At 44.3% G+C, this 14298-nt stretch overlaps 2 protein-coding genes across 2 annotated transcripts; one reads left to right on the top strand and one right to left on the bottom strand.

The window, feature by feature from the left end:
• Positions 1 to 180: 180 nt before the first annotated feature.
• LOC136447284 (uncharacterized) lies at positions 181 to 6810 on the bottom strand. Its single transcript, XM_066446014.1, has 12 exons — positions 6364 to 6810; positions 5578 to 6030; positions 4475 to 4649; positions 4031 to 4194; positions 3452 to 3618; positions 3199 to 3275; positions 2861 to 2982; positions 2388 to 2547; positions 1928 to 2095; positions 1512 to 1674; positions 1176 to 1236; positions 181 to 937 (listed from the first exon to the last, which is right to left on the bottom strand). The coding sequence occupies exons 1-12, from the start codon at positions 6508 to 6510 to the stop codon at positions 836 to 838; spliced, it is 1959 nt and encodes a 652-aa protein (XP_066302111.1). The 5' UTR covers positions 6511 to 6810; the 3' UTR covers positions 181 to 835.
• A 1697-nt stretch (positions 6811 to 8507) lies between these two features.
• On the top strand, positions 8508 to 12664 carry LOC136447285 (neuroligin-2-like). The gene is made up of 9 exons (XM_066446015.1): positions 8508 to 8651; positions 9016 to 9201; positions 9945 to 10069; positions 10279 to 10347; positions 10555 to 10699; positions 10920 to 11083; positions 11227 to 11356; positions 11739 to 11877; positions 12224 to 12664. Exons 1-9 carry the CDS (start codon positions 8534 to 8536, stop codon positions 12501 to 12503), a joined length of 1356 nt encoding a protein of 451 aa, XP_066302112.1. The 5' UTR covers positions 8508 to 8533; the 3' UTR covers positions 12504 to 12664.
• The last annotated feature ends 1634 nt before the right edge of the window (positions 12665 to 14298 follow it).

Here is a 14298-nt window from a genome sequence, read left to right on the forward strand (position 1 = left end):
AGTTGCTGAGTTTGTTAACAGGTGTCGCTTGTAAATCACGTCCAAAATTGCGACACCTTGTCACGGTCAGACAAAACCGTCAACTTGTAAAAGCCATGTTTGCCATTGGCATGACGCTTACAAAATCCCACTCAATGGATTTGTACATGTATTATTTAAGATTGACAGCACAGACGCATATGGTTTCACAGTTTTTATTTTTACAATTGTTTGCACACAACATATTGCTAAGATTGTGATAAAACAGTTTTACGTGCTACAATGTATGGAAACAAATGATATTATAATTTGAACTTGTTAACCACTTTAATCTGCACGTTACAGAAAGCTTGTAGGGTATGGTGTTGTCACCACACCCAACAGTGAAATATAAGATAATATTGCAACAGGAGAAGCCACACTCGCTTTAGCGACACTGTAAGCAAACTCTCTGTACATCAAAATGAAAAGTAACACCTTATCTTAGACTTCGTGGTGCTACAATAAGTATGCCCCAACCTGGTTGTAAAACAGTTTTCTAAGTCACTTCCCCTACAGATCTGTTACACCAAGTGCTAAATTTAAAGACATCACATCACTTGCATAACCTCTTGGGGTGCAATTGTTGTAACTTGTATTCGTCTTTGAAAAAAGTATTTGAAAAATCTAAAATCTGTGCTTTCACAAGGATGTGATATATCTTAGCTTTACACATTCAAATTATGTACACTCTGGTTCACTTTACAAAAATATTCAATTCCTCACTACTTTAACATTCACCCTTTTGGTAATAATATATTTCACCCCTGAGATGTGTACGGTAAGGCACGATGTGTTGTGTTTAGCTGTGTAGCATTCAATCATCCAGGCCGTTGAGAGCGCTGGTGAACCTCATGATCTGGTCCAGACTCGCAAGCTTCAGCTTGTTCGATATGAACTGGTAGAAGAACTCAGGAGCCTTCAGAAAAAAAAGAATAACTTATTGTTATCGTACATAGCAACAATGCTGCTTTATATGAAATAGTTTTAGTTGCAAGTTGTAGTTCTTAGAGGCTTTTAGTAATCTACTAAATCTGCTTGTCGACAATTTCTATGTGATCGAAACAAGGCCAACGTTAGTTATCCTTGTACAGACAAGGTATGGATCCCATGAAACTCAGCTTAATAAATCAATACTAGCAAGTTTTTAAACTCACCTCTCCTCTTAAGGATTGCAAGAAGTGCAGCTGTGGTCCTGTCAGCTCTCTCAGGACGTTCCTGTCAAACACACAGAGGCATAACTGTTTACTTGCGGAAAGAAAGATGGCTTCTGTCACCCTGTGTAACGTTGCTGTTCGTCTTGTTGGCTTAAAATAACCCTCGTCCAACACAAAATCTATGATGTTCATTAGGCTGACCAAGTAGGTCAAAGAGAAATGGTCCCAGGATTCTTCGTTGGGGGCACCAAATTCCCTTGGCTATCAATAGTCTTTGTCTGAGAGGGCTAGGCTCTCAATCTAGTCTAAGTAGAGATATTCTGTGGGACTTCTTACTTCTCCAGCTGGTTCTGTGTTATCCATTTATCCACGTCCGCCTGTTTCCAGTCCAGCACACGTGGTTTTGCGGGAGGCATGATGGGTAACGCCCCCGCACCGCCGGCTCCCACCTCCGCTGCTTCCATCTTTTGGACTAGTTGTGCAGTCTTGCCTCTCTGCCCTGCAAAGTTAAAAGTAAAATATGATGGGGACTGTAAATTTGCTTTTATAGATGTAGACAAAGTGAGTGGAACGGTTGTTGAACAGTTACTGCACTGTTCTAACAAAGTTTTGATATAGAAATTGTTTCAGCCTCACTAGTATACCTTTTGGTACCAGCCTCCGTAGTGACCGCTGGCTCAAAAAAAATCGCTTGCTAGCCAGCGGTCACTACGGTGGCTGGTACTCAGGCTATTATCAACATGGATGTTTACCTAGCTCTTTGATGAGTTTTCCAATGGAGTCTTCAAACTTGTGCTGTGCGCTGAAGTCGAAGTACAGCTTGGCTCCCAAGATGGCGCCCAGCCAGCCGTCCGGCTTGTATTTTGCCTCCATCATCAGCGGCACGATTTGCTTACGTAGCTGAAACGTGTACTCCGCCTCTGTTGAGGCCGGGGAAAAACATCAACCATAAGACCACAATTCAACATTACTGCAAAGTTCATCGTGCTATCATTCGCATTTGCTGACAGGCATCTTGAAAAATATATTTTTCATACCCTCGCCTCTTTGACCTAAAAGGCCCTTGAAGTTTTACTACATGTATCAAACCGTCGACGACGCTAAATGTCATATGTATGATAAAGGCTATATTATATCTTAGCATCACACGGAATTCGATTTTAAACAATGTGTAATACTATGGCAAACAAGTTTTGGAAAAAAAGAACCCACCGGTTCTGCAGTTTGGGCTCTCCTTGTACTTTTGAGACATGCAGATGAGCACGACTGCAGAGTTCTCCACCGCCTCGGCCATGGCCTGCAGCGTGGACCCGCCCATCTGCTCCAGGTCCATCCACACACGGTACCCGAGCGACTGCAGGCGGTCCTTCACCTGTGGATAGGGTGTTCAACATTTCATACTCATCTATAGTGGAATACAATTGCCTCGTAAATAGCGAGTTGTGGAACCTCTTGCACGCTTTTCCTTCAAGGCGGGCTTCGAAGGCATTCATATTTTGTGCCTCACTCGATTTGGTACCGAAATCTGGTCTGGTCCAAAGACTAATTTCATATTTCATAAGTAGTTTGGTGAAGGAGGAGGGGACTCTGTGACTTCTTGGGACTGATGGATGTAAGCTGTATGGAGCCTCGCAGGATAACTGAAAGGAGCATATAGAAAGATAAATTCTCGGATAACCACAAACCTTGATGAGTGTTTTCTGATGGTCCCATTGGTAGCTGATCATGATGTGCGGTCCGCCGCCCTCCTGAAGGTCTTCTATGCTGGACTCTTCCGACTTCTCTGTCAGCTCTTTTGCCTTTTCCTCTGCACAAGAAGTAAAACGTATATGTTGGGAATTTCGCTCATATAAATCATTGCACAAGAATGTTCACATTCATAATTATGTGTCATGGACAGAAACAGTAGAACATTGTGCAAGGTGCAGTTATTTACTCATGTGTGTATATGTGCTTTTTATACCAACGCCGTTTTGAAAATTTTGACCTTTCTCAAACTAATAGTGAGGAAGAGAGTTCTTACCCCTCGCTTGTTTATCAAGCACCCACAAAGCTCCGTTAGCTGCCTTGGCAATCTCTGGGTTCTTGCTGTCCTTCAACCTGAAACGTACTTAAACTGTGAGATCAGTCAACATATAAGAACATCATCGACAGAGTCGTTGGATTTGTTCGTATGCCAACATCTCCGTAATCGACAAACAGAGATCAACGACATATGGGCAGATTCAAATCCATAGACAAATCCATAGAAACATATCTGCTGAGTACATTCTGACCTTTTGAGCTGGTACATGAGCCTTGGTTCGGCTCGGATCTTGTCCTTGTTGTCATCGTGGAAGGCCAGCTGCCAGACGGCCCTGGCACCCTGCTCCTGCTCCTCCTCATCCCCCGTCTCCATCAGCTGCACCAGGAGGGGGAGGGCGCCTTTCTCCACGATCATCACCTGATGGCAGGAGGAAACAGGGATGCTACTGTCATGAAAGGATACATGTTTCGGTATGATAGGCTAAAGCATATAGATGCCACAATAGACCAATTACGACGGCCATTTCTGATTTCCTGGGGTCAGCTCGGGGTCATGTACCAAAACGAGGCTAGAGAGGAGACAGCCTATTTATAATCCTGTATTGCAATATGAGTATGCCTCGTTTTGGTCACAGGTGGATGACCCCCGAGGCTGAACCCGGGAAAATCAAAATGGCCGCCGTAATTGGCAAGTGGTCTATTACCAATTTCATCACGCTAACTCTTTTTCATATCGACTGTAATCATTTTCAGATAACAATTGATGTTCGAGTTTGAAATTTGATTTGATTTGATATTACAGCTGCGTTTGTAGGAAAATAAATGCAGACCTTATTGTCGTCGTTCTGCGCCAGTTGGCTGATGCCCATGGCCATCTCCATGGCCGAGAAGCCCTGAGACCGCATCGATCCGCTGTCCACTGCCTCCGTAAACACCGTCAGGATGAAGCCGATCACGCTATCGTCCGTCATGATCAGCTCGTTGTCCTCCTCACCTGATAAGATAACATAAGATAAGATAAGCATACGCTTCAGATCCTTGTTATTTTCTTTGGATACACAGACTTGAATGGCCTCTCAAATGACGATGGGTAGCTATGATATAGTCCTTATAGGAACTTACCCTACTTTGCGTGATCATGCCGATTTCGGCAATACTTCATGTAAGACAAGGATAGCTAAAAAAAAACTTTATAAAAACAAGGGAATCATGTATTTTGCACGATCAACAAACAAAAGCGTCTCAAAGTCGTATGGTTTACAAAGGGGCCTCACCAACGATGTAAGCCAGAGTCATAACTGTGACTGTCTTGAGTTCCTCGTCGGACGTGTTTATCCAGGGCAGGAGATGGTCGATCAGACCCAGCTGCCTGAGGATGGTTCGGTTTTCGATGACTTTGGCACAGTTGTGGAGGATTCCTAGCGAGCACTTCACCAGCCAGTTGTGTTCCTATAGAAGTGGTATGATTGTTTCCCGTTTAATATTCTATGAAGTGCTGTTAAGACGGTGACGAGCATTTTTGAAACGGTATATTTGGTTTATTACCCCCATAAGATTAAAAGTAAAAGTATTTTTTTCACGGCTGGACACTGATGGCTCTCTAAGCCATCTACAATTGTACTAGTGAGTATGACGCCCAGGCGTACTTCCCTGTACCTCACTGGGATGGGAGAATTTCCTTCTTCCCAGCCCACTGATCCATTTACAAAATGTTTAAATAATGGTCAATCAAAGATGTATCAAATATTAGTATTCCAAATCTCTTGTCAACGATGCGCTTGGTCAACACAGGAGTAAATATTACACCCACGAACCCCTGACGGCTGCCAACAGGCACATAGCAGATCATTATTTGTTTGTGTGCTTCACGTAATTAGTAACCCGGGCACAAAGACAAGGTGCATATCCTCTACACCACCTTAAGTCAGTTCGCTATGTATATGTCGCTATGGTACCATAGGCCCCTTATCAAGCATCGGGGCAAGATTTTTCCCTTGCGTTTAGCAGTGCAAAATTCTTAGCCTGGAATCCAAACCTATTATAGCCCCCGAGTCTCCTCTCCGCAAATACGTTTTTTGCGGAGAGGAGACTCAGGAGCTATTATAGGTTTGTCGCTATCAAACCCATAAGTGTAACCTCCACCAGGCTTTTCTAAAGGGTTTTGGATAGTAGAATTCGCCGACATAAAAAGGGTAAATAATTGGCCAGGAGAATCAGTCCGCCGTAAGGGCAACATTTTCTCTGCACCACATTGATGCCGAACCCCTGGCAGATCATTCTCACTGTTTGGCAAAATTTTGCTATTTTTCAGCCTGTTAGTCTGATGGAGACTACTATAAGTAAATCAACGCTGAGCGTAGTACAAACCAACACCTACGTTGTTTGTCTGAAACGATTTCTTATATTCCTTCAGTTCCTCTATGAGCATGGGGAAGAGCCCGGTCTTTCCTAGCCTTTTTGCAAAGTTGAAGCTTGCGTCAGAAAAACTCCAGCAACAGTTTCTGATGGCGTAGTAGCACTCCCACACCTCATTGTCATTAAACAGCTTGCCGGTGGACTTGAGGAATTTAAGGTAGTCCGTAAAGACGCCGGCCGCCCCGATCTTGGTGAGATGTTCCCCCTGGATATGCCTATGAATCTTTCCATCGAAGTTCCAGTAAGGATCGTCGATGTCGTTGTCGACTCGGCGGTAGACGTCGCTAATGCTGGATTCGTCTCCTTTCTTCTCCTTCACTTGAGCCACGCCCCTGTCCATGATCTTGAGGATCGGTTTCATCTCAGGGTGTTGGTCCAAGAGGCGGGCTAGCTTCTCCTCGTCTGTCTCCGCGACCTACAGGTTAAAGTATTAGATGACAGATTAAAACGCAACGCAAACTCTTTTCATACTATGATGTCTAGGAATCGTGTTTTGTGCCGTACCTGCATGCAGGTATTCTAGTGGATGGTTATATCCATGTGGAGTCGCAGACTAGTCTACCCTACATGTAATAATTAACCTTTGATATGTTGCCATTATCTAATTTTGTCAGTCAACCTGTTTTAATATTTGCGCAGTGAAACATCGGAATGACTTAGTCTAAAATGTCCTTTCATTTTTCTTGAAATCTGACCCGGTCGACAGATCAGATTGTAAGCACCATGTAACTCTGAAAAGATCGTTCACCTGTTGTTTTGTTGTCGTGGAGGCCGCCATCTTGGATTGGACCCCCGCCTTCCCCCTCCACTTTACGGACGCCTGCGCGGCGCTCACCACAGGTGCAGCCGGCTTCTCGTCATAGCCGCCGACTGGCTTGGTCGGTGCTGAGCCCATCACCTCGCGATCTTCAACATTTATAACAACTAAGCGGCTAAGACTCTTTAAAACAGAATGAAGACACTAGTACTGCGTACTCTGAACTCTCTTGTCAGCATGTAGCTATTGACGACGTCTTCAGTGATGTCACTGAGTCAATATTACCCTCTACACTACACGAACACCTTGGTGGCTGTTCAGACAACAAACAACGTCTGCGAAGAAGCTACAGACAGTACACCACTGCAGTCGACAACGCGGACAGTGACACGGAATCTGTTTCCGCCCCGCCCATTGTTGTTGTTCGTTGCTAAGGCTTAAGACAGGTGTGTTCCTGCCAGGGGTCACGGCACGCAATGCATTCATTTACAGTCCATTCATGTCAGCGTTATGGGTTAGGGACGGCTTAAACAACTTAACTGCATTACTCAGCGGGGTATCTGGTATATATAGTTGGGCCCGGGTGTGACATGACTGAATACAAAAGACAGTTTGGGAAAAAACTTCGGATCACCCCATATAGAATTGTTAGAATGACATAGCAATCACACTACTCGGGCGTTCTTAATGGCCAGGGGAGCATAATTTTCAGCGCGCAAGGATACCGCTAAGTGAGGCCCAAGCCCGAAAGGCTTCAGATATTAATCCTTGAAACTTTATTGTTGACTTTTCCGTCATTGTGCTACATGGTCTTTCAACTTGAAAATCCATGTAGCACAATGACGAAATAATCAACAATGAAACACGGACACTTATGCATAGACATTTGAATCATTCGACCATTTTTGTCACTATATTTGGTTGGGACACACGCCCCATCAAACTAAGGTGAATGTTGAAGTTCTTTTCAAAAGTCCAAATGTTTCATTGTTGACATTTTGACGCTGTGTCAAAGTTGTGTCCATCTCTGTCTAAGGTAACGTTACCTACTTCCGGAATATCATGGAAATCCGTCGTTTCTTTGTTTAGTTGTCCTTTAACAAAACGCCCCTGCAGTTTTTGCTGACCACAAATATGCGGAAAACCAGACAGACACACTAAAACCATTTTTCATGGAGGTAATAGCTATCTTTATTTGGAAACTCATGCCTGAATGATAATTGGAAGAGTACACACAGATACGATAACGTAAAAGTGTGATAATTTATCTACTTCTTTGTTTATATAAACGTAGACGGCCTTGGTTATCAAACCGCCCTCTTTGCGACCGACGCGTGTCGTTACCTTTGACCAGTCGCACCATTTACTGAGATAAATCATCTTAATGTGTTTACTGTACTGTTTACACCATTTGGCGTGACATTCTATTTTTGTTACATGTACAATCGGTAACACTGGTAGCAATGGCGACCTGTAGCCGTATTTACGTTCTGTCGCTTATTGCAATACTCTGCTACCTAGTTTTCCCTTCACGTGGAGAAGAAATCACAGTAACAACACGGAGCGGAGATCTAAGAGGAAAGAAGGTCGCTCCTGACAACGGCACCGCCCTCGACATTTTCCTCGGGGTGCCCTTCGCGACGCCCCCGACGGGAGACCGCAGGTTCATGCCCCCCGAGCCCGTGCAGCCCTGGACAGGTGTGAAGGACGCGACAGCCTTCGGGCCAGCCTGCCCTCAGGACGCCGATGATGTACTATCCATCTTACCTGAAGAAGCCAACAATACGTCTGAAGACTGTCTATATTTGGATATCTACACTCCTCAGGTTTGTTTGTATCATCAAACCTTATATAATGCTTTAATAGGTCCCAATTGGAAACGGGGTCCCCGCCGGGTACTTCACGAGCAGTTTTTGGCACTTTCGGACGCGACCCCTACGTTATACGTGACCCAGTGGGACACCCTGCGGCTGCCGGGCTATTCTTTAGTCCGGCCGGGACCCCGAATCATTTTAACTTGGACTCAAAATCAACGTGGGGCTCGGTAACAAATAGACACCGTGAGCTAATCTCATTTTAGAATACGGACACATTTTAAGATGGTCCATGCAACTTTAATTTTGTTTCCTAGGCCAATGATTCAGCTGTCCCCCTGCCCGTGATGATCTGGATCCATGGCGGTGCGTACCGGTTCGGCTCCGGTAAGGAATACGAGGGCGTGTTCTTGGCCAGGCGAGGCGTTGTGCTGGTCTCCATCAACTACCGGATAGGGGCACTGGGTAAGGAGAAAGAGATGGCAGTAAGGAAAGACCCATGTGTCGAACTCTCTGATTTGAATGATTCTATTCTGACTTCTGCAAGTGTTGCTTTACAAAAGCATAAAAAATATCTGTAGTCCTTATATTCGATATTCGAATATAACGATAATCAAATCGGTTTGAGAAAGACCAGAATACTAGTCGAAAGCTTGTTGGTACGCGCTTTATTTCTGCGTAGGGAAATAATGTGTAGATTCATTAATCTGTAAGCCTGGTGTGTAACGTTCAACGTTGCTATGAACCTGTCTCTTAAATTCTTGTCACACTTAATTGCAGAAGTGGTAGAAATTGTGTGTTTTAAATCGACATATTATATGTCCCACAGGGTGGTTAAGCACAGGGGATGAGCAAGCGCCAGGAAACAACGGTCTATTGGACCAGATAGAAGCAATGAGATGGGTTCGGGACAACATCCGGGCATTTGGAGGCGATCGTGACAGAGTGACCATATTTGGGCAGAGCGCTGGAGGTTCCAGTGTGTCGCTCCACATGTTCTTACCAATGAGCGAAGGTCGTTTTTTTTGCATCAACTATTTTTAACGTATCAGTACATAGCAACAACCGTTGACCATTACCCTAGATGTAAAACAAACAGTATATTTGCATTTGCTATTGCTCCAAACCTGGGTTCATAGCTTTATCTCTGGCCTAAATGGCAGGAAAGGGCAGAAAAGTTATCTTTACAGATACAAATATCATTACTTTTGTCTTATTTTCGTCATCCAACAGTGTAAAGAAATTATGTGCGCGTAAAACTATATTGCGCAAATAAACATCATTTATAGAGTTTCTATCCTTTTTTGTATAACTTAACATATTCTCTAGCCTCTTTCGCAGACTTCCTAGAAAGGCGGCGTATATATTATGGGGAGGGGGGAACGCGATTTCTTACACGGGCCAAGGAGTTATGTCACTGAGGGACGACCCCCTTTCTATACTCCTTGGCCCGTGTAAGAAATCGCTTCACCCCCCTCCCCCAAATATACACACCGCCTTTCTAGGAAGTCTGCGAAGGAGGCTAGCTCGAGGCACCTTCTCGAACACGCCTCCCCCCCCCCCCATCTTACGACCCATCCAAAAGACTGGTGCAATCCCAACCGAGATGTTCTGACCCAGGATTGAACCAGGGTCTCCCAGGTAACAACTATTTGGAACATGGAGCTCAACTTGAAGTTTGCTAGTTGAGCTACATGTATACAGACAATCCTTCCCTTCGCTCACTTATATGCTTATGTTATTTTCACCTTCTGCCAGGCCTGTTCCACCGTGTGATCGCCATGAGCGGGGTGGCGCTGAGCCCGTTTGCTGTTCTGCTTCCTCCGTACCGGGTAGCAGACTATGCCAAGGACCTCGCTACGAAACTCGGCTGCCCAACCGACGTAAGTAGCTAGGCAACGTTTTTGCTTGGTGGATTTTATGCCGAATGTTCGGTTTATATCAAGGAATTAAATCGTTTTGTTGATAATTTAGACGCTTTTGTGATCTTTTGTCTTTCGTATCGAGAATATGGAGTGATGTCGGAGTCGGATGCCTATAAATTCATGACAAAAGCGCACATTAGGCTATCAAACATATCTTCTCATTTCAGAGTTCTAGTTCTATGGTCGCGTGTCTGAGAAAGAAGCCAACGGAACTCTTTTACACAACACGTGTACAGGTAACGGACGTTCATCTATCATGGCTGGAATATCTATATATTAGTTTCGATGTATCAAACAAAAGTGGAGAAGGAGAGAGTGAAAGAGGGAAGCATGGAGAATAGCGTAAAGGTAGTCCCACAAATCTGCATTCAAGATAGTTATTGTACGCCGCTCCGTTATTAGTTATTTTCCGACACTCACCTTGTTTCCCGGCCATGTTGAAGGGCCCGCCGATGATCTCCGTGTGGGCGCCACACCTGGACGGTCCGGGAGGGGTGATCCCCGAGCCCCCTGCACGACTCCTGCGGGAGGGGCGCTTCTACAAGGTGCCGCTCATGACGGGGACGGTTCCCCGGGAGGACTTCTACGGTAGGTCGACGACCACGTGCGTCCAGTGAATCGTAGCTATCCAACAAAATGAACAAACGTCTTTATTTTCATCAGCAAACCTTCTCTTCTTCTTTACTTTGAGCTTTTTTTGGTTATAAAAAGTCCGAAGTGTCCGAAAACTAATGGCATGCAAATTAAGACACCTGCATGGCGGCATGCGCACCGATGACGTCACGATGATTTCTGTCACCATCTACAGATGCTCCAAACGGAACCAGTCGTGAAACTTTCATCGGCAGGCTCCGGACATGGGTTCAGCGTTACCATAGCAACAGGGAAGCCATGTTTGACGCCCTGCTGCAGGAATACACAGACTGGACTCGACCTGACAACCCTGACGTCATCTGGGACATTGACCTCGAGGTAGGTGAAAGGCGGTCACCGAAACGTCGGCGTGAATAGAATATTTGGTTGTGTACAAAGAATTTTGTCATCCAGTGACTTACCAACCTGATGAAACTATTCACGGAGGTGAGAGAGACGTTGTGTTCATCTTCTTTTGCCAGAGACAGGCTAACTACGGGTACCATTCCCCCACGGACGCGCTAGCCGCCGGCCACTCCGCCTCAGCAGTGGGTACTTACCTGTACTACTTCACACATCGGTCTGACAACGATCCGCATCCGGACAGGTTCGGTACGTCACGCTTTGCACTCTGCAAACTGCTCAATAAAGATCTCACCTTTTTAAGCCGCTTGCGACGTACGCTGTAATTTCTAGACATTATAATCTTGCAATGAGCTTGATGATAGATGCTGCTGCTGATGATGATAATGATGGTTGGTGGATGATGATGATGATGATGATGATGATAATGACGACGATGATGGTCATGATGATGATGACGACGATGATGGTCATGATGATGATGATGATGATGGTTGGAGGTTGGTGGATGTAGATGATGAGGACGATCCCGATGATGATGGATGATAATGATGATGATGATCATCTACCTCCTATGCACTGTGATGATGAGGTAGACAATGTGTCTAATCTATGTTTTCATCTGCTTCAGGTGTTATCCACTCCTTAGAACTACCGTTCCTGTTCGGCCCGCGCGGCATAGAGCCCTACAGACCCACGGTGTACACCGATGTGGACAACACTGTACAGGATAACATGCTCACACTGTGGACCAACTTCGCACGGGATGGGTGAGTCAGACCCTGTTCTTGTAATTGTAGATCCGTATCATGAACGCGCTTATGCAAAAAGCTAGCGATTGCAAGTAGCACCGAAGTACGTCAATGAAGGCTAGACATCCAGGTAATAAGATGCATGAAACAAAAGCTAATCAGGCAGCTGGATAAGTTTTTGTATACGGTCAGATGGTTCAGATAACACTATCTTTGTCAGTGACTAAAGATACTTGGGGGTGGGGTGGATACAATTCTATTTCGCACTACCCACTAGCTATCTTGAAATTGTAACCATGCTAGTATCTAATCTTTTTATGTTCTTTATTCTAAGTAATGTTACATCTAATTTTCCCGTCATAAGGAATCCCACGCCGTCTGCCGTTGCCGGGGTGATATGGGAGCAGTACCAGACGACCTCCCGTCCTTATTTGGAGATAAACAGCTCCCTCGTTCCCAGGAACTTCCTGTTCGCCAGGCGCAATGCATTTTGGAACGACTATTTCCCAAAACTGGTAAACGAATCGAAGTGCGAAGAACCACAAGCCAGTAGAGCAAGTACACACTGCTTTGGGGGATATACAACGTTTGTCGAGGCTCCGTTGTTTTTTGGTGTATTGTTTCTGTACGAAAGGCTATGGTAGGACGGGAAAGGATTCTGTCACGTAGGCGCTGTAACAAATTTAGAACTGACTACCTACTTACCGGAACACTTTGTTGTGCTATCCTAAGGTGCCATTTTAGTGCATTAAGTCAAGGCCAACTCCACAATTTACGCATTTACTATCAATTGTATCCCGTGGCCGAAATGTTTCTCAAGTATCTAGTGAGTAGAATTAACTATTTCATGCTTCAGTACTTACCCTCTTGCTGTTGTGTTTCCAACACAGAAAGATGATAAGAGAGGAAATGATCTATTATGCGCTTTAATGATATGTTGTGAACAAGACACAAATACCGAAAACAAAGCTACTGGACAATAGTATTCGATGTGACCCGTTATCGCTAAATAGCATGAAATAATCAGTGTTTTATGAACACATTATTTTATGCCCAAAGAAGATAAAAATAGATAGATACGTACATTTATAAGAACACACTATGAAGAAAAGTTCACTCATCAAAATCATGCAGGAAAGCATGTGATGTGGTGTAAAGAACTGAGCGTGACACCAACCTCTATATGTGGTCTATATCACTGATATTATGTTAACAAATCAGGATGTATGCAAAGATGCATTTCGGATTGTTTGGCGTGAATGTAGCTAATGACTGTTCATATAGGCTAATAAATCAGGATTTTGCACGAGCTTTATAGAATTTAGCACCAGCACATTATAACGTAACGTTGAATGGGAGAACAGTGATTTGTAATGTGTCCTTAACAGGACCATTAGCGACACAAGTCTAACTAATTCTTATTAATCAAAAGGTTTACTCATCTTTCATGCTAACAGAAAACGCTGGTTGCATAGAACAATACTACAACAACCCATGGTTACTGGAAGATAATATTTTTTTATTAGAGGAAAGCCATACTACCTGATATTGTGGATCATGAGTCTGACTACTACGCCTCCTTCTCTTCAGACATCATAAGTCTAAAAGTCGTTATTGGGACAGTCCAAGTAATATTGTCATCTCTCCTACACAAAGTGCTCGCACACAAAGCGCGTACCTTCTGACAGACCGGTCTTGTCCTTGGTGCTGAACAACACTCGCAGCGCTATGCCCATTCGTTCCCTTCCGTTCTCCCGTGTGCTTACATGTCTTTCACCACCTCTTTTACACATCCAGTCTGGCGAAACATCCCACAACTTAAAAAACTTATTCTTGCGTGATAAAAGAATACCTAAAGCAAAACAAGAAATAAGTACACGTTAGTGTCGATGTAATAGGGAGTATTCAGCTAACATCGTGATTTACGGACACGATGTTATAAGCGTTCCATTTCAGTTTCACGTCGGGTTGGAAGAATTGATTTAGAGCCGCTGTCTGTTTGTTAGATACGTCTGAACAGACAGAAACCATCATGAACGCTACCTGGTCTGCCTAACGCAGATGTTTTACTTGAGTGGGATGGCAATGCAAGAATCTACACGTCAAAACCAGACATAACGCGTACTGAGCCCCACTGTGAGGTGATCTCTGCCTTATTGGTATTTCAAAATCAAAAGTGCTTCAAAGAAGATCAAGAATTTTCGTGCCGTCGGCTCCTAAGTTCATCCATATATGACCTAATTAGCATACAGAAAATTCGTGTTGAAGCCGCTGATCCCAGTAAAAACTGTCATTCCCTGCTGACCAAACCTAAGTCATCTTAGCGTGCACAAAGATGATAACTGCCCCTGCAGAAAGATATTCGCCATCACGCACATCCGTGCTTTTGAATAATCTGATTTAAGAAAACTCAGATTTTGGTGCGTAAAATACAGTTTG

This window comes from Branchiostoma lanceolatum, chromosome 13, assembly GCF_035083965.1.
Source record: "Branchiostoma lanceolatum isolate klBraLanc5 chromosome 13, klBraLanc5.hap2, whole genome shotgun sequence".
Lineage (NCBI taxonomy): Eukaryota > Metazoa > Chordata > Leptocardii > Amphioxiformes > Branchiostomatidae > Branchiostoma > Branchiostoma lanceolatum.